We start from the raw sequence: 20,953 nt of genomic DNA, 5'->3' as shown, positions 1-20,953 counted from the left end.
GACATCACGTAAATTTTGCAAATGATAAAGGAGCAGCACCTGTCCTAACCCCAAGCACACAGACAACAAGGGCCAGGATGGATTTTAGAACACTGACCTGTGAGAGAGGTGGACAGGCCTGCACCAGCTGTATTTCTGTAGTGACATACACAGGTGTATCACGCAGGGAGCCTGTCCAGTCACGGAGGCCTGGGACTGTACTGTCAACACAGTCTCTGTTTGTTCTTCAGGTCGCGTTGAGAGCTCCCCCTGGGAGGTTGGGCTGGGGATGCTCCTTAGGAACCCCACTGGAAAGATGAGTCAAGCAGGTATCCAAGTCCAATTACCCGGCTCGGGGCTTGACATCACAGATGTGGGACTTGCCTGAGATGGGGCTGATGAGCAGGAAGCTAACTGGGGCCCTTGCAGGGCAACACACAACAAACGGATCAAACTTCCTTCCTGAAATCATTGTGCACACTGCAGGAGGGGTTTCCTGCCGACACATCGTGGGTATTACTGGTTCCCTCATGAAAAGCAACAGTAATGAAATCCACATTTCCAAATTGTGGAGTGCTGTGTGCCTGCATGGCACTCGATGCCAGGAATACCAGGATGGGGGTTTGGTGACTGTGTCCTGGAGATGCCTTGGGGGTCTGGGAGCATCTGCACAGCACTGAAATCAGTTTCTCCAGCTGTAACTACAGTGCCAGATTCCTACAGCTTATCTAGAGAACTTTTCCAGGAAACCCAGCAAACGGTAGGATCCCAGCCACACTAAATCATTTAGTTAAGTAGCTAGTTTACTTTATGGAGTCGCCATTTGCCATGTTGACCCTCGATGACAGCCCAGGATGTCGACTGGAGCCTGAACTCTCTTCTCTGACCAGACTGACCACTGAGCACGGCGCTCCCTCCATTCCTCCTCAGCCTCTCCAGATGGTAGATGCACCCACCTGCACACTTTTCTCTCACTCCGACAGAAAGGCCTCTTGCTCAGAACTGACCTACCGCAGGCTCCTGCCCCTGGAACTTGCCAGCAAATTCACTCCCAGGATCCATGTCAAATCAGGGTTGCCAGGGGAAAGTCAGGGCGCGTATTTTCATCTGCTGACTTGGGGCTGCCCTGGGTCAAATCCCCAACCCTCAACTCAGCACCTCTGTTGCAACAAAGCAGGCACGGCTGCAAGGACTTATTGGCCAAGAGAGAAAATGACCATCCAGCCAAGTCCTTGTAGAAATGAAAATGGAACGTAACAAACCGATCTCTCTTACACTGGCCTGTCTGCCCCACCCACACTGTTTCTTTCCCCACTCTCCCTATAATAAAAATACCATGGGTTTTAAGACCATTTCATCACACACTTTGTTGGACATCTCCTGTGGCTGGCCACTGGGATACAGTAACCAGGAAATACAGTCGGCTCTCATGAATGAACAAAACTTAGAACCCCAGGAGGGGAGCCAGAAACTCAATTAGTGGCTTAGTTTCCACAATGCTACGTGCTACAAAGAGGCACAGAACAATTCCAGGCAAACTAAGAACCTGCCCCAGCCTGGAGGACAGGCATGGGGGTGAGGGAGCCCACAGGCAAGAAGCCTCCCTTAAGCTGAGCTCAGGACTGGATGAAATGATCTTGGTGGAGCAAGAGGGAAAGTTCCAGGCAGGGAAAACAGCAGGGGGTGTGTGGTGGTTGGAGGTGCCTGCCTAAGGGAGGCAGGAGATGGTAGGTAGAGTTAGAGTAAGAAAGCCCAGGAGAGGCTGGGGGACCAGATCGCACAGGCCCTGGGAGGCGAAAAAGTTAAAACAGCTTCTCTCTAATGGGAATGTCCTATCACATGGAAATTCACTTGGAAACTGAAGCTCAGAGAAGTTACCATACCATGGTGGAAACGGGTGGGTATTTGTTCTCAAATCCAGTCAGCCTAGGGGAACGGGCAGTATTTGTCAGATCCCCCCTCCCCCCATACCAAGGAGGGTTGTGTAGAAGTGTTGTTCATCTATTAAACACGGGGGTAGCCCTTGAATGAACATTTTTAATCCATCAACAGCTCCGTAAAATGAAAACCACCCTTAGCATGCTCTTGAAATACTGTATTTACCAGGGTGAGAAAAGGTGCTGACATACTTCAGCAAGATTTCTGGTTAGAACTGAACTCCAAAGGATTTTTCTACTAAACAGAATATTCCACTCCACAGGCATATGGCTGGATGAAAGTTTTCTGTGAGGTTCATAATTACTACCAAGTCTAAAGTGTTAGAACTTGATCATAGCAACATTCCTACTAAAAGTTTTGAGGTTGGCCTACCTAGAAGGAAGCGTTTATGCCTCACACCTTCCAAAGTGCATCTGCTAAGAGCCACTCTTCCTTGAACACCCTCCCCCGTTCTGCCCTGGTGCAATGCCTGTACCCTTTGTAGCACCGTGAAGCCCTCAGATGTCCCCTCCCTGCCCCCTTCTATTCCCTCCCTCAAGCAGAATGTCATTCTCCCTTACGATCATGGATGACGCTGTTAGAACACGATCATGGCAGCCAATATAGTACAAGTCAGTACCACTGATTTCTGCATTCATTTAGCAAGTATTTATGATGTCACCTGGCTCCCCGCCAGACACTGGGGAAATAAGCGTGGATACGGGGCACTGCCTGCACAGGGCACATTTTGGGGGACAGCTACCCTGTCTGGTGCACCATCCTCACCTGCACCTGGCAAGGTGGGTAAAAGGGGAGGAATCCAGACAGGTGACCTGGGGGATGGTGGGCTATTCTCTGATTTGGGGAACACGGAGAGGACAGGGGGCAAAGTGGAAAGTAAATGAAGATGAACAAGTTATGTCTACAGTTCTGAAGCTGGAGAAAGATGTCTGGACTTCAAAGGAGATTTCGGAGGCAGCAGCTCACAAGGAAGTGATCCTGAAATCGTGGCTGAAGGCGCTGAGTGTTCAGTCTCTCCAAGGATGATGATGCTTTTCAGAGTACTGGTGTCACTTCCTGTACTGGGTGGCATCGGGCTGCCAGATAAGAGTCAGAAAGAAAACAGGCGGGAGCAGAGCCAGTAAACTTCTGAAGCTTCCAATGACAGGAAAGCTGGAGATCAGGAGCCAGTTGGAGGTCATGATGCGCCGCGGCCTGGGACCCTGAGATTCCGCGGGTGGAGAATGTCTCAGGTGAGAGCAACCCTGGTTAGAAAAGTATTCCCAAGAGACAAAGGCAAGCCATGAGTCACTCCTTACAGAAAGTCACTCTTGGTCCCTAAAGATGTGCTCACAAGTCATTCTCCAAAGCACAACTTTATTTTCAGAAAGCAAAGGACATCAAAAATAGGACTGTCCTGTGCAGATGTCCAATAGCCTAATGTGGGGACCAAATGCCCCCCAGCCATCGGAAAGACAGATCTTGTAAGCTCCGTTCATCTGTGCGCTCACCCATTCATTCGTGTTTACCGAGTGCCTGCTCAGTGTTGGGACAGATGAAGATAGTTGTTCCTGCCATCATGCCCTGGAGGACATAGGCAAACATTTAAACAATGACACAGTGTGGCAAGGGTCACAGTTAAGGCTGCTGTAGGGTGGCTGTGGGTGGTGACAGACCTCAAGGCTTCATTCTACAAAGCTGAGGGCAAACCTTGGCCCAAAATCCTTCACGAAGCCCGCGGTGTTCAATTGTTCTCAGTCCAGGAGCCCAGCAGTGCTCCCAGTGGAGTTTATGAAGCCGATTCAGACCCAGCAAATCCAAAGTTTTCTTCCCTTAAGCAGACTGACAGCCTTACTTACAGAATTCACTTGTAATTTATGACAAAAACTGCACTAGAACTTATCACAAAACTAACTTTTCGATTTTTCTGTTAAATATCTTCACTGTCCCTATGACTTCTGGTTCTTATTTTCTTGACGCACACATTGTCCTCAGCCTGTGTGGGAAGAAAAAAAATAGAACTCTTAAGTAATTTAAACACCCATTTTTATAATCGACCTCCTCTGCAAAACCCCGAAGGCTTACTAGGTATTATGCAGGTCCTTAGTTGTAGAAAATTAATTTTGAGGTTGGAAATAAGTTTTAAAATATATTCCATTAACGTTGTTTTTCTTGACTTGAACTGCTTTTATTATGCAGTTTTTTACACTTAAATAATGTGATCTTTTCATACAGAAGTTCCTAATGCATTTTTAAGCTAATACATAATAAAATTTCTTCATCAATGCACACATTTTCACAAACTAAAATATGTCACTCAGAAAAAGTGAATCCAACCAGGATTAAGTCTTTTGGGTCTCCTAAACCAAGGAACCCCCGTAGGCAGAACCATGCCCAACTTGCATGCAGGGGACCTGCCTTGCCCTTCACTCTTGCAGTAGTTCTCACCCCTTGGCTAAGGGGGAGGGACCATGGTGAAAAGCATGGCTACAAGCTTCTCACTGGAAAAAATCTATCTTATATATGCATTTTCTAGGACTACCGACACCCACCGAAGAGATCAGCAATAAAGGAGCATGTGTCTGTTGGGCGTCTCCTGGGTGCTTGTGTGTGAGAAGAGGCTGAACGCCCCCAGCAGAACACACCGGGCCTGGCTCAGCCTTGGGCCTGGTTGCTCTGTGTTTAGGAATCATCCTAGTTAAAAGATTCGCTTTCCCCCTTCTTTGGTTTCATTCTGATGAAGCAGCACCTTCCAGACTGTGAATTCGGTAAGCGCCTGGAGCCTGCATTTTACTGTAAGACTCAACGGGTGAATGTGATGACCCACATCAGCTGTTGCGTCCCTGGTGTGCCTGTGGTTTCTAGGACCTTGTCTGGCACTGTCGGGTGTCTTCTGCTTCCAGCCTGCCCCAGAAGTACAGTCTCTGACTTAGGACACCTGTGTGGGCATCAGCATCCTTCTTGAGCCTCTCCTCTTCCCTCTCTGGAACAGTCTATGGGCATCTCCCCACTAGGACTTCCTGCCCACCATCCAGACACACAAGCCCTGCCCCTCCACTGGCTGCCTGGCTATGCAGCAGGTACTGGGGACACCTGGGAATCTTTCCTCTTCTTGGCAGTTGAAGTTTCCTAGTTTGTGCCGAAGAGGGTCTGTCTGGACAGCTGTACTTGCCAGAATTCTGTATCTGAAGAGGTTATTGCTACGTGAGTTTCATTTGCTGAACTCAGAATATGGTAGTCTTAGGTCCAAATTTTGTGTGTGCTAAGAATTAAATTTATACCACTCACAAAAAGGGAGCAATTCAACCTATTTTTATTTTAGCTAAACCAAGTATTCCCCAGAAGAACACTAATGGAATCTAATCATTCTTAAGGATTTGTCCACATGCTTGTAATTATGAGTGGCTAAACTTGATGTGATTTCAGTGGCACTTAAATTTCATTAGCTTAGATAGTCTCTGGCTGGAGGAGGGTTGGAGGGCAGACGCACCCTCCACTGATCAGGAACTCTCACATAGTGAGCATGTGTCTCAGGGACACCCCAACCTCTGTTCCTTCTACCTTTCCAAAGAATTCCTTGGAAATTTTTCTGTTTCAATAGTTTTTTTGGGGAAAAGAACTTTCCTGTTGCAATAGGTGATTTTGAACTACAGAAAGGCTGAAGACATCTACCTACAATTGTATCATGAGGTACATCATAAGCAGTCAGAAATTAGCCACTAGACAAATTCCTTTTCTTTCTGAAGAAAGTCTTCATAATGTGAATTTGCTATTTGAAGTGAAATGCCCAAAGCAGACACAACAAAATATAACTAAAATGACAAAATGTATGTCTTAGCATAATGCTCCTTCCATTAATGTAACTGGGAGCTGGCAGGGTGCTGTTGAAGATAATGCTTTTTGTTTGCCTTTGCAACCTTGGGCAAAAAATACATCAAAACATTCTGTGTCTTTTAAAAACAGTAAATGGCTTACCTTCTTTGGATTTTCTGCACACCTCTTGACACTCCGCATTACTCTCTGCGCAGATTCGCTCTCCAAAGTGCTTGCTGCAGACTGGCTTTTCGTCTTTCTTGATCTCAAACACCTGGAGTCTGAATTTCCTGCTTCTCCTTTCCCTTCCTGATTCTGCATGAGAACTCTCGCGCTCTTCTGCCCTCCGCTCTCCTCTGCCACCTTAGGCTGGGAGCTCTCATTCTGTCTAACAGACCTCAAGCACCTTTTGTTCTCACTGACTTTGTCTCTAGGCATGGGTTTCCGGGCTCCATCATCTGGATTCTGAATGTCCATCTCTGGGGAGGTCTTCATGGGCTTCTTTTCATTTCTGTTTATTTCTATTCTTTCTGCTAATACAAAGACTTCAGTTATTTGCTGTTCCACATCAGTCTTATTTTGGCATCTGGAGCGCAGGGATATTCCCTAAAGAAATGAGAAGACATCCACAAAATTCCAATAATTAGTAAAACAAACTTCAAAATTCAACAGGGAGCACAACCAACAGTAAACTAAAAGGAGAAATCATTTGAAAATCACACACTGATGAATTGTCTAAGAGACTTGTCATCTAAGATAGTCAAGGTAATGCCTTGGTACTTTGTTCCTATGGAGAAATGACTGTCTCTGCTGACAAATTATAAATAAGGAATTCAGGATAAATTTCAATAACAATGCCTAATAAGATAAATATCAAATCTAATTTGTAGTTCACATTATAGAAAGAAGCTCCGTTATTCATTCACTTACAGGGAGTAAATGAATTCCTATTCCTTTAACCATCACTGCTAAGGCAGAATAGGAAATTGCCATTTCTGGAGTTCCCCCAAACTTCTCTGGATGCAGTAGGAGCCTCTCTTATCTAACAGTCCGGACAGATTCCCCTTCTCAAGTATACACATTCCTTATTGATATTGTTCTGATAGTTAAAATAGTGACATAGATAGTATTTTTAACCCAGTCCTGGTCTTGGTGACCAGGTGTTCAGTATCCAGAACACAGAACTGAACCACCCACCTATCCTCTGATCCATTTTTTAAACATTTGAAGATGAACATTACTCATTTGGCTCTTGAGAAACTCTTCTAAGTTTGCATTAATCATGTTTGACTAGTTCTTTTCCCAAATTAGTCTATTCCCTCTATAGGTTCCAAGAAGATTCTTTACCATGGCCTGCAGTTATTCAGTGTTAAAGGAAACCCTTTGGGGAAAGGATAACCACTTATAACGTCAGGTTACATGCAAAGCATAACACAGAAATTGACAACTATCCAAGATGATATTGAGTGATGCTGTAATACTCCCTCTCACCTTATTTTCAGGGACCGAGTCTTGTAATTTGTGTTCCGCTTTGTTGGTTTTCATGTCGTTGCTGTTCAGCTCTTCCGCAGGTTCAATTCTTTTTGCAGAAGTCCTCAAACTTCTCTTCGTGATGACCACGGGTTTGGGTGATTTGCCTCTTGCCCTGGGAGCGACCCTCTGCTTCTTGCTGGCCGGCAGCTCCTCCACGATTTCCTCTGGTGCTGGCATGCGGCGCAGCCTCTTGGTTCCCATGACGCTTCCATCTTTGCCACCTCCCCTCTTGAAGGGCAGTGGGGGCAGGGAAATGTTGCTTTTGCTTTGTGATTTTACAGGGTCTCTGGTGCTTACCATGTCTCCCACGGGTTCTACTTTAGGGGCCCGAAGAACTCTTCTGGATATTTTTAGAGGTTTTCCACTGTCGGGTGTTTGCTTTGGAGCGCTTGTAAAGCTATCAGCAGCACCATTTGCCAGTTCCTCAGGGTGGCCTGGTATTTGAGAGAGCTCTTGGAAGCTGGCCAGATCTTCTAGCAGTTGGGCCTTTTCCTTAGGTGCTCTTGGCCGTCTCCTGCTGCCAATTCCATCTTCTGCGTCCAGCTTCCGCTTTGTAGGTTGCTTAAATGCTTTCATGCCTTTGCCCTCACCTACTGGCTCTTTGTCGGTGTGCGTGGTTTCCCCTGATGTTTGTGTGAGCTTGACGACCGCTAACAGCTCCTCCTTCACTTCTACTTTCTGGGCACGTGTCCTGGGCCGTCTCTTTGAGCTTGTTGCGGTGTCTTCTAGTTCTGGTGATGATTTGCAGGGTATTTTAGTGGTTTTGTCATCAGTCATTGATTCGTCAGTGTGACCTGGTGCTGGGTCTTTGAAGCCAGCTAGGTCTTCTATGGCTTGGGCATTTTCCCTGGGTGCTCTTGGCCGTCTCCTGCTGCCAGTTACACTTGCTGCTGGGGCCGGTGTCTGTTTTGCAGATTCCTTCAATGCTTTGATGCCTTTATCTTCACCTACTGGTTCTTTGTCTGCATCCGTGGTTTCCCCTGATGTTTGTGTGAACTTGACTGCTGAAGGCTCTTCTTTTACTTGTACCTTCTGCACACGTGTCCTGAGATGCCTCTTTGTGCTTGCTGTGGTGTCTACTACTTCTAGTGGGGGAGATTTGCAGGGTATTTTAGTGGCTTTGCCAGCAGGCAGTGATTCCTGAGTGTGACCTGATGTTTCAGAGAGCTCTTTGAAGCCGGCCAGGTCTTCCAGGGGTTGGGCCTTTTCCTTAGATGCCCTTGGCCTTCTCCTGCTCGGTTCCTCTCCTACTGGGTTCGGTTTCTTCTTCGCACGTTGCTTAAATACTTTGATGCCTTCATCACCACTTGCTAGTTCTTTGTGTGTGTGTGTGCTTTGCCCTGATGTTTGTGTGAGCCTCTCAACTGCTGAGAGCTCCTCTTTCACTTCTTTCCTGAGACGTGTCTTGGGGTATCTCTTTGTGCTCGTGGCAGTGTCTGTTAGTTCTGGTGGGGGAGATTTGCAGGGAATTTTTGTGTTTTTGTCAATAGTCATTGACTCTTCACTGTGACTTTGTGCTGGGAAGAGCTCTTTGAAGTCAACCAGGTCTTCTAGAGCACGGGCCTTTTCCTTACGAGTTCTCAGCTGCCTCCTGCTACCATTTACACTTGCTGCTGGGCCCAGGATCTGCTTTGGAGACTCCTTAAATGCTTTGATGCTCTTACTATCTCCCACTGGCTGTGCGTGTGTTTGCGTAGCCTCCCCTGACGTCCGTGTGAGCTTGCTGACTGCTGGGGGCTCTTCTTCCATGTCCACTTTCACCAGGGATATCTTGAGCCTTTGCTTGGCGCTTCTTGAGGTTCTGAATGACTCTGGCTGTGGAGATTTACAGGATACTTCTGTGATTTTGTCATCAGTCATCGATTCCTCAGTGTGACCTGGTGTCTGGAAGAGTTCTTTGAAGCCAGCCAGGTCCTCTAGAGCCTCAGCCTTTTCCTTAGGAGTCTGTGGCTGTCTCTTGCTGCCAGGTAAATTTCCTAGCAGGTCCAGTTTCTGCACTGGAGTTTCCACAAATGTGTTGGTATTTTTCTCATCACTTACTGCTGCTTTAGGCGTGTGCATGGCTTTGCCTGCTGATGGTGTTCGTTTCCTGAGTGCCAAAAATTCTTCCTCTACGTCTGCTTTCCTGAGGCTTCTCTTAGGCCGTTGCTTTGTGCTTGCTGGGGTGTCCACTGGGTCTGGTTGTGGAGATTTGCAGGCTATTTTGGTAGTTTTCTCATCAGTCGTGGGCTTGTCAGTGCCTGGTGTCTGGAAGAGCTCTCTGAAGCCAGTCAGGTCTTCTAGAGGATGGGCCTTTTCCTTAGGAGTTTGTGGCCGTCTTTTGCTGCCAGGTAAATTTCCTGGCAGGTCCAATTTCTGCACTGGAGTTCCCATAAATGCTTTCATGTCTTTCTCATCACCTCCTGCTGGTTTTGGTGTGTCCATGGCTTTCCCTACTGATGGTGTTCGTTTCCTGAGTGCTAAGAATTCTTCCTCTACGTCTGCTTTCCTGAGACTTCTCTTGGACTGTGGCTTGAAGATTGTTGGGGTATCCACTGGGTCTGGGTTTGGAGATCTGCAGGCTATTTTGGTAGTTTTCTCATCAGTTGTGGGCTTGTCAGTGCATATTGGTGTCTGGAAGAGCTCTTTTAAGCCGGCCAGGTCTTCTAGAGGTTGGGCTTTTCCCTTAGGAGTTCTTGGCTGCCTCTTGCTACCAGTTACACTTGCTGCTGGGTCCAGTTTCTGTTCTGCAGTTTCCCTAAACACATTGATGCTTTTATCCTCACCTCCTGGTACTTTGTCTGTGTGTGTGGTCTGTGTGAGCTTCTTCGGGGCTGAGAGCTCTTCCACTATATCCCTTTTCCCCAAAGGCATTTTGGGCCGCCTCCTTGTGCTTGTTGGAGTGTCCATTGATTCTGGTGGTGGGGATTTGCAGGCTATTTTGGTAGTTTTGTCATCAGTTGTTGATTCCTCAGTGTGACTTGGTGTCTGGAAGAGCTCTTTGAAGCCGGCCAGGTCTTCTAGTGATTGGGCCTCTTCCTTAGGTGTTCTTGGCCACCTCTTCGTCCCAGTTCCATAGTTTGCTGGGTCCAGCATCTGCTTTGCAGATTCCTTAAACGCTCTGATGCTCTTTCCATCTCCTGCTGTCTCTCTGTGTGTCTGTATGGTCTTCCCTGACATCTGTGTGAGCTTGCCGACTGGTAGGACCTCTTCTTTCACACCTACTTTCCCCAAGGATATCTTGAGTTGTCGCTTGGAGCTTGTTGGGGTTTTGACTGGGTCTGGCTGTGGAGATTTGCAGGATACTTCTGTGATTTTGTCATCAGTCATTGATTCCTCAGTGTGACCTGGTGTCTGGAAGAGCTCTTTGAAGCCAGCCAGGTCTTCTAGAGCCTTGGCCTTTTCTTTAGGAGTTTGTGGCCGTCTCTTGCTGCCAGGTAAATTTCCTGGCAGGTCCAGTTTCTGCTCTGGAGTCCCCACAAATGTGTTGATGTCTTTCTCTTCACCTACTGCTGCTTTAGGCGTGTGCATGGCTTTGCCTGCTGATGATGTTAGTTTCCTGAATGCTAAAAATTCTTCCTCTATGTCTGCTTTCTTGAGGCTTCTCTTGGGCCGTTGCTTTGTGCTTGTTGGGGTGTCCACTGGGTCCAATTGTGGAGATTTGCAGAGTATTTTGGTAGTTTCCTCATCAGTCGTGGCTTTATCAGTGCATGGTGTCTGGAAAAGCTCTCTGAAGCCAGTCAGGTCTTCTAGAGCCTGGGCCTTTTCCTTAGGAGTTTGTAGCCGTCTCTTGCTGCCAGGTAAATTTCCTGGCAGGTCCAGTTTCTGCACTGGAGTTCCCATAAATGTGTTGATGTCTTTCTCTTCACCTACTGCTGGTTTGGGTGTGTGCATGGCTTTGCCTGCTGATGGCGTTCGTTTCCTAAATGCTAAAAATTCTTCTTCAATGTCTGCTTTCCTGAGACTTCTCTTGGGCTGTGGCTTGGAGCTTGTTGGGGTGTCCACTGGGTCTGGCTGTGAAGCTCTGTAGGATATTTTGGTAGTTTTTTCATTAGTCATTGATTCCTTAGTGTGACTTGGGGTCTGGAAGAGCTCGTTGAAGCCGGCCAGGTCTTCAGGGACTTCAGACTTTCCCTTAGGAGTTCTTGGCTGCCTCTTGCTGCCAGTTAGACTTGCTGCTGAGTCTGAGATCTGCTTTGGAGACTCCATAAATGCTTTCATGCTCTTACCATCTCCTGTTGGCTGTGTGTGTGTGTGTGTAGTCTCCCCTGACGTCTGTGTGAGCTTGCCAACTGCTGGGAGCTCTTCTTTCACGCCCACTTTCCCCAGGGATGTCTTGAGCTGTCGCCTGGAGCTTGCTGGGTTTTTGTCTGGGTCTGGTTGTGAAGATTTGCAGGCTACTTTGGCAGTTTTATCGTTAGTCATTGATTCCTCAGTGTGACCTGGTGTCTGGAAGAGCTCTTTAAAGCCAGCCTGGTCTTCTAGAGCCTGGGCCTTTTCCTTAGGAGTTTGTAGCCATCTCTTGCTGCCAGTTAAGTTCTCTGGCAGGTCCAGTTTCTGCACTGGAGTTCCCATAAATGCGTAGATGTTTTGCTCACCACTTACTGCTGGTTTGGGTGTGTCCATGGCTTTGCCTGCTGATGGTGTTCGTTTCCTGGGTGCTAAGAATTCTTCTTCTACGTCCACTTTCCTGAGACTTCTCTTGGACTGTGGCTTGGAGCTTGTTGGTGTGTCCACTGGGTCTGGTTGTGATCTGCAGGCTATTTTGGTAGTTTTCTCATGAGTCGTGGGCTTGTCAGTGCATACTGGTGTCTGGAAGAGCTCTTTCAAGCCGGCCAGGTCTTCTAGGGGTTCGGCCTTTTCCTTAGTTTTTGGCTGCCTCTTGCTGCCAGTTACACTTGCTGCTGGGTCCAGTTTCTGCTTTGCAGTTTCCCTAAACACGTTGATGCTTTTATCCTCACCTCCTGGTACTTTATCTGTGTGTGTGGTTTCCCCTGATGTCTGTGTGAGCTTCTTCAGGGCTGAGAGCTCTTTCTGTACATCCCTTTTCCCCAAAGGTGTCTTGGGCTGCCTTCTTGTGCTTGTTGGGGTGTCTGCTGATTCTGGTGGAGAAGATTTGCAGGGCATTTTAGTAGTCTTGCCAGCAGCCACTGCTTCCTCAGTATGACCAGGGGTCTGGAAGAGCTTTTTAAAGCCACTCAGGTCTTCTAGAGCCTGGGCCTTTTCCTTAGGAGTTTGTGGCCGTCTCTTGCTGCTGGTTAAGTTCTCTGTCAGGTCCAGTTTCTGCACTGGAGTTCCCACAAATGTGTTAATGTCTTTCTCTTCACCTACTGATGGTTTAGGCGTGTGCATGGCTTTGCCTGCTGATGGCGTTAGTTTCCTGAATGCTAAGAGTTCTCCCTCTACATCTGCTTTCCCGATACTTCTCTTGGGTAGTTGCCTTGTGCTTCTTGGGGTGTCCACTGGGTCTGGCTGTGGAGATTTGCAGGGTATTTTAGTGGTTTTACCGGCAGCCACTAATTCCTTGGTGTGACCAGCAGTCTGAAAGAGCTCTTTAAAGCCAGCCAGGTCTTCTAGAGCCTGGGCCTTTTCCTTAGGAGTTTGTAGCTGTCTTTTGCTGCCAGGTAAAGTTCCTGCCAGGTCCAGTTTCTGCACTGGAGTTCCCATAAATGCTTTAATGTCTTTCTCATCACCTCCTGCTGGTTTGGGCGTGTGCATGGCTTTCCCTGCTGATGGTGTTAGTTTCCTGAGTGCTAAGCATTCTTCCTCTATGTTTGCTTTCCTAAGACTTCTCTTAGGCCGTTGCTTTGTGCTTGTTGGGGTGTCCACTGATTCTGGTGGTGATTTGCAGACTATTTTGGTAGTTTTCTCATCAGTCATTGATTCCTCAGCGGGACCTGGTGTCTGGAAGAGCTCTTTGAAGCCAGCCAGGTCTTCTAGTGATTGGGCCTCTTCCTTAGGCGTTCTTGGCCACTTCTTCATTCCAGTTACATGGGCTGCTGGGTCCAGGATCTGCTTTGGAGACTCCTTAAACATTCTGATGCTCTTGCCATCTCCTGCTGGCTCTCTGTGCGTGTGCGTGGTTTCCCCCGACACCTGTGTGAGCTTGCCGACTGCTAGAAGCTCTTCTTTCACACCCGCTCTCCCCAGGGATGCCTTCGGCCGTTGTTTTATGTGTGTTGGGGTGTTTATTGGTTCTGGTTGTGATGACTGGCAGGGCATTTTAGTGATTTTGCCCTTCTCACTCTTTGGTGCCGTGGCATGATCTTGGGTTTGGAGGAGATCCTGGCCACGTGCCGTGTCTTTCATGAGTTCTGTATCAGGCAAGCTCTTGAAGTCTGTCAGGTCAGACATTGGTTCACATTCCTGCCCCCAAGTTCTTCTTGATCTCTTCATTGCTTTCATCTTTTCATCATTTTCTTTTAATTCAATATTTTCCTTATATGTCTCAAAAGGTCTTTCTATTTCCTCCATCTCTCCTTCTCTCCTTTGTTGTAGCAGTGTTGCCTTCTGACATCTTTTTAGGATGCGCTCAACAATGTCTGTATTTGTTTCTTCACTCTTGCTTTCCACAGGTAGCTTCTGTATATTTCTGAACTCTGTAGACCTTCTTGACTTGTTTGCAGTGGATACTGGTTTTGAAGGCTCTGTCTCAGTATCTGAAGTTTTTGTCTCCACGGAAGTCATTTTGTCGGTGTTCCTGGGCGTTTTTGCTAGGTTTCCATTTTCTCTAATACACTGCCGTCGTAAGGGAGGGCTTGCAGAGCATTTATCAGATGGCTGTTTTGCTGCATTCTGTGCACTGAAGAACGCATTTCCTCCTGAAATAAAAACATACACAATAAATACATTCTATTAGTGTCTCATGTCAATCAAGTATTATAGCCTCATAAAATATAGTAAATATTTAGCTTCATATTCACTTAACGACATGAGGCTACCTATGTGTCTATAAATCTGTCTTATAAGAGCCATGCGCAATTAAGAATAATGTTATTTGGTGCTATAGTGGGGTCACCATTAAGCAAAGTTAGATGCTGAAATGATTATAGAGGTAAAAATATTGCTTAAGAAGGATCCTCCAAAGGTTGCCATGCCCTGTGTCATTGATGTAAATATAGGCATTTTTTCCTGCAAACATTAGAAACAAACAGCTGTTTCTTGCCTTAAATCACCAATAAAATAACATGGATTATCCTTAAGTGGTTAGGGTCCATATTACACAGGAAATATTTACCTACCGCAAACATCTTCAGGGTAGCAAGTTGTACCCTCTGTGACAGGAACACAGTGACCAGTGCCAAATGAGAGATTAGATAGATTCTCATCTCCCATCTCACACTTACCCTGGGCCTGCTCCCACCTATAAGTTTAGCAGGAATAATTGCACAGTATACAAACTCTTATCTTTCTGTTTTGTAATTGGCAGTAATTTTGAATTTGAGTAATTTATATGTAAATATGGTGAGACACCATTGTATTTTTTTGCTATGTCACCCTGGTTACTTATAATAAAGAAGCCAAAAGTGTACACAGGTCATTTACACACATTAATGGAGTCTTTCTTTCTATGTAAGTCAATGAATGCCAATGTTAATTCAACTGCTGATTGAAATCTCCCTTTCAATTAGAACAGAGAAGATGGAAATGGTATTTTGTGCCAGGAACATTTGTTTTAGAGAAGTAATACCATCCTGCTTGTAAAAAAATAATACTGTATGTTCCTATCCCAAAACATCACAGTGGTAGGAAACGAGGAAACCAACCAAAACTCTCTGAGGTGGGGAGCAGAGGTTCTTCTCCTGAATTAGTTCCTTGAAACTGTTTTCCAAGCAAATTCTCTGAATTTGAAATAGCGACGTGACATGTGCTTGTCAACTGTGGTTGCTCCTTCACTGGGGTCTTGAACATTTCAGCTATTCCTGTTAAATGAAAATATTTGAAAAGTGATTGACACATTGCTAACATGCAAACAACCATCCCAGCCCTCACATGTAACATGCAAATGGTGGGAAATAACAGTAGATTCCTCCCTTGAATTCATGGTACGCAGGCCTCATAAAAAGGGTGATTCCATTAATAATGTACTCATTTTGTAAAAAAGAGAGCAAAGAGAAGATATGTTATGCTCTTTGCTTTGCTTTTCTTGGAAAGGAAAGAAATGAAGTTAGCTGACCTCTGTGGTCCTCCTAACTAGACCCCACACGTGAGCTCTGCAGCACGGAGGCTGGTGATGGACTCCTGAGACCCACAGGCCTCCCTGCTAGGATCTAGAGGCCAAATGCCTTCATGCTTCTCAAAGTCTTGGGTGCTCAGTTCTAGATTTTAAGTACAAATAACATGTATCCACATTTTAGAAAATGACAAAGAGCTGCCCATTTTTAGTACTGTCAAGTAATAATCTATATTTTTGAAAATCTAATATCATTATCATTCCGTTTGGAATGATAGGAGGCCTGAGCCTCCCAAAGTGTTGGGATTACAGGCATAAGCCACTGCGCTGGCCATCCCCACTTTAAATTACGCAAGTCAGGCCACAATTTACGGAGAGTGGGAAGTGAGTGGAAACATTTCTTCAACAATCAATTGTTTACGGGAATCTTCTCATAGGGCTTTCTTTCAAGAAAGTTAAGCTACGTAGAAAGTAAATCCTGAAGAAGCAAAATATTGCTCAAAAACAACTGGTCCACACCTGGGATAAACTATTAGTGTAGCTGCAGATAACAAGTTAACTCGCTTCACCGTAAAGCACCTTCCAGATTTCTATGTATACGCTGCTCTCCAGGGTAAAGACATGCATTTGACATTTCCACACCTATTTCACGCAGGACATGTGATCCCAAAAATTAGCAGAGACTTGTCCTTGCAAGCCAAACCAGGTTTATCTTCCCTGAACACTAAGACCCCAGAAGGGTGATTGAATCATTTATTTTATAATCTCTTTCACAGCAGATAAACAAAGTTAGCAAAACAAACATTAACACCGTAAAAAAAAGTAGTCAAAAGATTTATAAGATCTAAGGCTATGTTTTTACCTGAAAGATCTTCCTTAAAGTCCATTTTTTGGTTGGAAACGAAGTTGTTGAGCATTCTGTAAGGTCGAGCAGGCATATGAACTTTTTCAGTATGAGCTTTCCCTATTATTATGGTACAAGGAGAGTTTGCGTGGCCTGTACTAAATTGACTGTGAACTTCGCCCACAGGCTTCTGTAGAAAACAGGAAGGAGGTAAACAGGACATTAAAGCATAAATCCACACTGAATGCAAGCTTCGATGACACCGGTATGTGTAAAGCAGCCATTCCGTGAGGCCCCTACCTTTGGAGTAGCAGGTCTTCTTTGCTTTTTGTTCAATGACCTTTGAGGACCATGTTTTATAACTTTAGTTTGTGTTTGTTTTGCACCAAGCTTTACTACATCTGCCCACGATTTTGCAACTGTCGAAGGGAAAAGATGATGAAACTTTTCAAAAACTAGCATTCATGAAAAAATTCACCTTAATATATGTATTCTAATGTAAGACTAACCAATCAGATTGGCTTCTGAAGCACCACTTCTTCTTTTGGAACATATCATCTGTAAAATATCGTGTTGACTTCGGCTGATAGACACTCTCTTTGAAGGCAGGTTGCCGCTCTTTCTCCCTCCTCTCTTAGGAACCTCTGTCTGAGATTTGCTGCTGGAAGCAGGGGCTGCTTTGCAGGACCTACGGCGTTGATCACTGGCAACTGGAGTTTTCCTAGGACTAGGAGCTGGAGGGCTTATAACCAAGCTTTGTGCCTTCACTTCCACATGGATTTCTGAAGCTGACTCTTGTTTTCCTGACGGTTGAGGCTGTTCCTGACAAGACAAAATTGTTTACAAGAAGCCTTAGCAAGGATGTAACATCTCTGGAATGACTGATAAAAACCTATTCAGTTAAGAATTTCAGCTGTTTAAATCTGGAAGCATCAAATGCTTAAGCCACTGTCTTTCAAGACTATGGTAGAGGTGAGACTGTCTCAGTCATTTAAGGAAAAAAAGGAAACAGAGGCAGGCCAAGTCTGAAGTGAGGTCATTTCAGGTGGAAAGGCGGAAGGAACGTCCTGATCAGTGAAAGACAAGCAGGGTCTGATCTCAGTCCCAGTAAATACCAGCCATGGGCAGCCCGCCCCTCACGTGGAAGGAGGGCCGCTTGCCCCTGGGAGCCAGTGTAAAATGGAAAGGGAGCCAGGCAGCATTTTCCACTCCTGTTGGGAAGAGAAGAAAACAAAGACCGCCCAGGCCCTATTACGAAGGTTATGAGCTATAGGGCCATGACTTCCCAGGGGTGTAAAACCCAGGAAGGACAACGCAGCAAAGGAACAGGTAAGCAAATGTTCTAAAGAGCTGAGGGTGTAAAACGTAGATGTGCCATTGATGATTTTCCTTTACACCAGGTAAATGCCTTAACTATAGCCTTGTAACTCTAAAAGAAAATAAAACAATCCTTATGGGTCGATGTGGTAATGTATCCAGAATCTTTGTAATTGGCTGTTCTGATGGTGCCTGCAGGTGATTACGCAGTGCTGTAAGCGTGGGTGTCTGGGAACTTCTGCACGAAAAGGACATCAAGGACTCCCCCTGACTCGGTCGCATCAGCACCACAGTCAGGGACCCAGGGGCTGATTTGCTGGTGCCCACGTCAATGAGCTTTCATTCTTCTTTTTAAAAACGTGTTTCTTTAAAAAATAAATAAATAAATAAAGGTCTTCATCATAATTCTACTTGTGTCAGTATTTGGAAAGGAACAGGTACCCGGTGTGTGAGCCACTGTGCGTGAATGGGAATGCTGCTTGTTCAACTCACCTTGATGATTTTCTTCAGGACAGGTGGAGTGTGCGTTACCAGAGACTTTCTTTTGGTTGGGGCTTCTCCCCTTTTGAGAGGCGTATTAGGAGGCAAGTTTTCATCAAATAATTCAGGTCTTAGGTGCCCACCAAAGGACACACGCCTTCTTTTCAAAGGTATTCCCTCACTCTCATCTAAGGTAACGAATACAAACGTGGAAAGAGCAATGAAAAAACATACCAAGACCAATGATTTATTTCATATTAGCATTAAAGACGAACCAAGTGAAAAGTCATCGAAACACAGCACCTACAGCACGCCTCTATTCTTGCAATCCTGGTGAAGCTAAGCTACTAAGAGTTCCTAAAGGATTGCGGGAGTGGCCACTAAGACGTCAAGCTCCCACTGGACAGTACAGAGGCTTTCTTTAAAACGTTGAAACATTATGTGTGGACACAGAAAGGAGGAGTCTGCAGCAGCAGCTTTCACCTTGGAGTAGGGGGACGACAGCCAGAGAGAACTCTCTAAAGACATGCACTTGGGCCTCACCCTGAGCCACCCAGTGACCAGAATGCACGAGCTGTAAAAACTCCTCCGGGTGGTTCTGAGTCAATGCACAGGAGCCCAGTCCTGGCCACACATTTTCCTGAGCCACCAGTTAATGTAAATCCCTTGCCTAAGTGATGCTTCCCCACTAGGAGGTTTGGTGGAACACTGAGACTGATGTTACAAACCTTATTTTATCGATAGCCTCATGCCCCACCGCTATGGGCCACCTGCAGAAACAGAGCCTGGAGTACGAATACTGCGTCTGTGGCCCAGACAACTTTTCTTCTAATAGCCAATGCCTAGGAGTGTAGGAAGCTCCCAAAGAGCTACCACAGCTGCTATAAAGGTCCTATCTCTGCCACTTCCTGGGTGGCCTTGGGTTGTGCGTTTCCTCACGTGTGACATAGATCTAAAAAGACAACCTAGCCACGGGCACTGCTACTGCACCAAGGATCAAGTGTTCATGTCTGCCAAGCACATGGAAATTTGCCTGGCATATAGACACATGGGTACAGTCCAGTGTTTACAGCAAATTGTTTGTAGGACACTCTGAAAACAGAGTATCAACACCTGAGAACTACCGCTATGTTCAATGATTTCCAGTGATTTATTCCACGTGACCAAACTCATGATACAGTTGATTGTAGTTCAGAATTAAACTCCATGTGAAAAGCAATTATGATTATTCTCTTTTCTATTTTGTGATAGATGGAGGAGAATCAAACATTTCTGGGGCCACCCTATCTCCTTCAATAACCCCTGCTTCATGCTTCCCTGACAACCTCCATCTCCTCTGTCATTCCTTGTTATAATTACCTAGGCCTTCAGTATTCATCTATCAGCGAAAACAGCGTGCGTGTCTGCCTTATCCCTGTGCCTTATGTGCTTACATTCTCTTCCACAAAGCTAATCACTACTGAATGAATGAAGGTCTCACAGCTACACAGAAGGTGTTCATCTTTTAGAAAAAATAAATTTACAATTAAATAAACTTACTAATGGAATCACCAAAGTTGTTGATATCAACTGAACTAAGACCAGGTAACCCAGAGCACATCTGTCCAGCTGTAGTGCCCAATTTTTCAGGCTTGTTGAGGGAATCCTTTTGGATCTTCCTTTCAACTTGAGTGAGCCACAGAGTTAAAAATGACTCATTGTGAATTTTGGTTTCTGTAGGCAGAACTTCCACATCTGTAGGAATACTTCCTCTGGTTTTGGAAGAGAGATTTTCTGGCTTAGCGGCAGAGTTAGCTGCATCTTCAACTTTAGCTGGTGTTCGATTTCTAGTTGAAAGCTTCCTGGGAGTAAGAGTTTTATCACCAGCCTTGAAGCCTTCACTTTTACCCAGCTTCACAGATTCTCTTCTACCAGTAGTATACAGGTCTTTGTTCTTATGTTTTTGTGGAGAATTTTGTTGCTGTGAATATTGTACAGGGGTCTTCATCTTAGCCGGCTCATAGAGAGGAAAGCTGGCACCCACAGCCTTGCTGGGAGTCTGAACAGACTCCACGTCTCTTCCCTTCCCCTTGTTCTGGTCAAGCTCTTGTTCAGGTGAAGCAGGCTCTGCCATAGCGTGGCTGCTTCCACCAGATTTCGATCTTGACTTACACGAGACCAACAGTTGGGTCTCCGCCTGTAAACCATCAGCACTGTCTTTTTCTGTTGTGTAATCAGTTTGATATCCAGATTTTCTACGATACTGTAGAACATTTTCTTTTTGTGATTTTACATCCAACTCTTTCTTCATTGACTCATAAAGCTTCCTAAAGGGAGATTCATTTTTTTTGCTATTGTCAAGACATTGTGTAGTGGGAACAGACTTCAATTCGCCATAACAGCTCACTAATTTAACCCTGGAAATTTCTTTAAAATCCCCAGAAATGGGATCAGCTGCATTTCTGCCATTACATCCAGCATGTTCTGAGGAACGAACACTAGGTGTTCCCTGAGCAACACTGTCTTTTGAGTCATCTGCAGTACTGTCTTCTTTGACATTCTTGATATGTACCTGAGGACTTCCTGAAACTTTTCCTTCAGTGATTTTTGAATAGGCCTTGGAATCTTGAGCTTTCTCATCTTGGCAATGAATTATGAAATAAGAAACAGAAGTTCAACATTTTCTCAATGATTAACATTTGTGGAATTCAATATTTTAATTGTTTCAGGTTGTCTTATAAGCTAGCTTTTACTTGGCCTACAAATTATTTAATGCCTAAAACTTGCAAGTCTTATGATACTAGTATTATGATACAAATAAATAAATCACATCAGCTCCAATAACCAGTATAAAATATCACATGCTATCTAACTATTGAGAACTGAGTTGACAGCTGAACAGGCAATTTTCTCATATCTAGTCTCTCCTAAGCATAGCA

The 20,953-nt window shown here is 45.4% G+C and overlaps 1 protein-coding gene across 5 annotated transcripts in view; it reads right to left on the bottom strand.

The window, feature by feature from the left end:
- MKI67 (marker of proliferation Ki-67) overlaps positions 1-20,953 on the bottom strand; it is a 38,455-nt gene that overhangs the window by 7,834 nt on the left and 9,668 nt on the right. For 3 of the 5 annotated variants that reach the window (XR_009212668.1, XR_009212670.1, XR_009212669.1), the window contains 9 exons: positions 19,575-20,654; positions 18,048-18,223; positions 16,748-17,060; positions 16,539-16,657; positions 16,257-16,428; positions 14,988-15,143; positions 7,201-14,042; positions 5,872-6,315; positions 98-3,892 (listed from right to left, as the gene is read on the bottom strand). Coding sequence is in view for 1 of the 5 variants with exons in the window: in XM_058435892.1 (XP_058291875.1) it covers positions 3,827-3,892; positions 5,872-6,315; positions 7,201-14,042; positions 14,988-15,143; positions 16,257-16,428; positions 16,539-16,657; positions 16,748-17,060; positions 18,048-18,223; positions 19,575-20,654 (9,368 nt within the window). In the remaining 4 variants the exon portion in view is untranslated. Of the gene's footprint in view, positions 1-48; positions 3,893-5,871; positions 6,316-7,200; positions 14,043-14,987; positions 15,144-16,256; positions 16,429-16,538; positions 16,658-16,747; positions 17,061-18,047; positions 18,224-19,574; positions 20,655-20,953 lie in introns of those variants that run through there. The other 2 variants (XM_058435892.1, XR_009212671.1) reach the window with 2 other exon arrangements.

This window comes from Hylobates moloch, unplaced genomic scaffold, assembly GCF_009828535.3.
Source record: "Hylobates moloch isolate HMO894 unplaced genomic scaffold, HMol_V3 SCAFFOLD_3, whole genome shotgun sequence".
Taxonomy (NCBI): Eukaryota; Metazoa; Chordata; class Mammalia; order Primates; family Hylobatidae; genus Hylobates; species Hylobates moloch.
The sequence above is the reverse complement of the archived record's forward strand: the minus strand, read 5'-3'. Positions and strand labels throughout refer to the sequence as shown.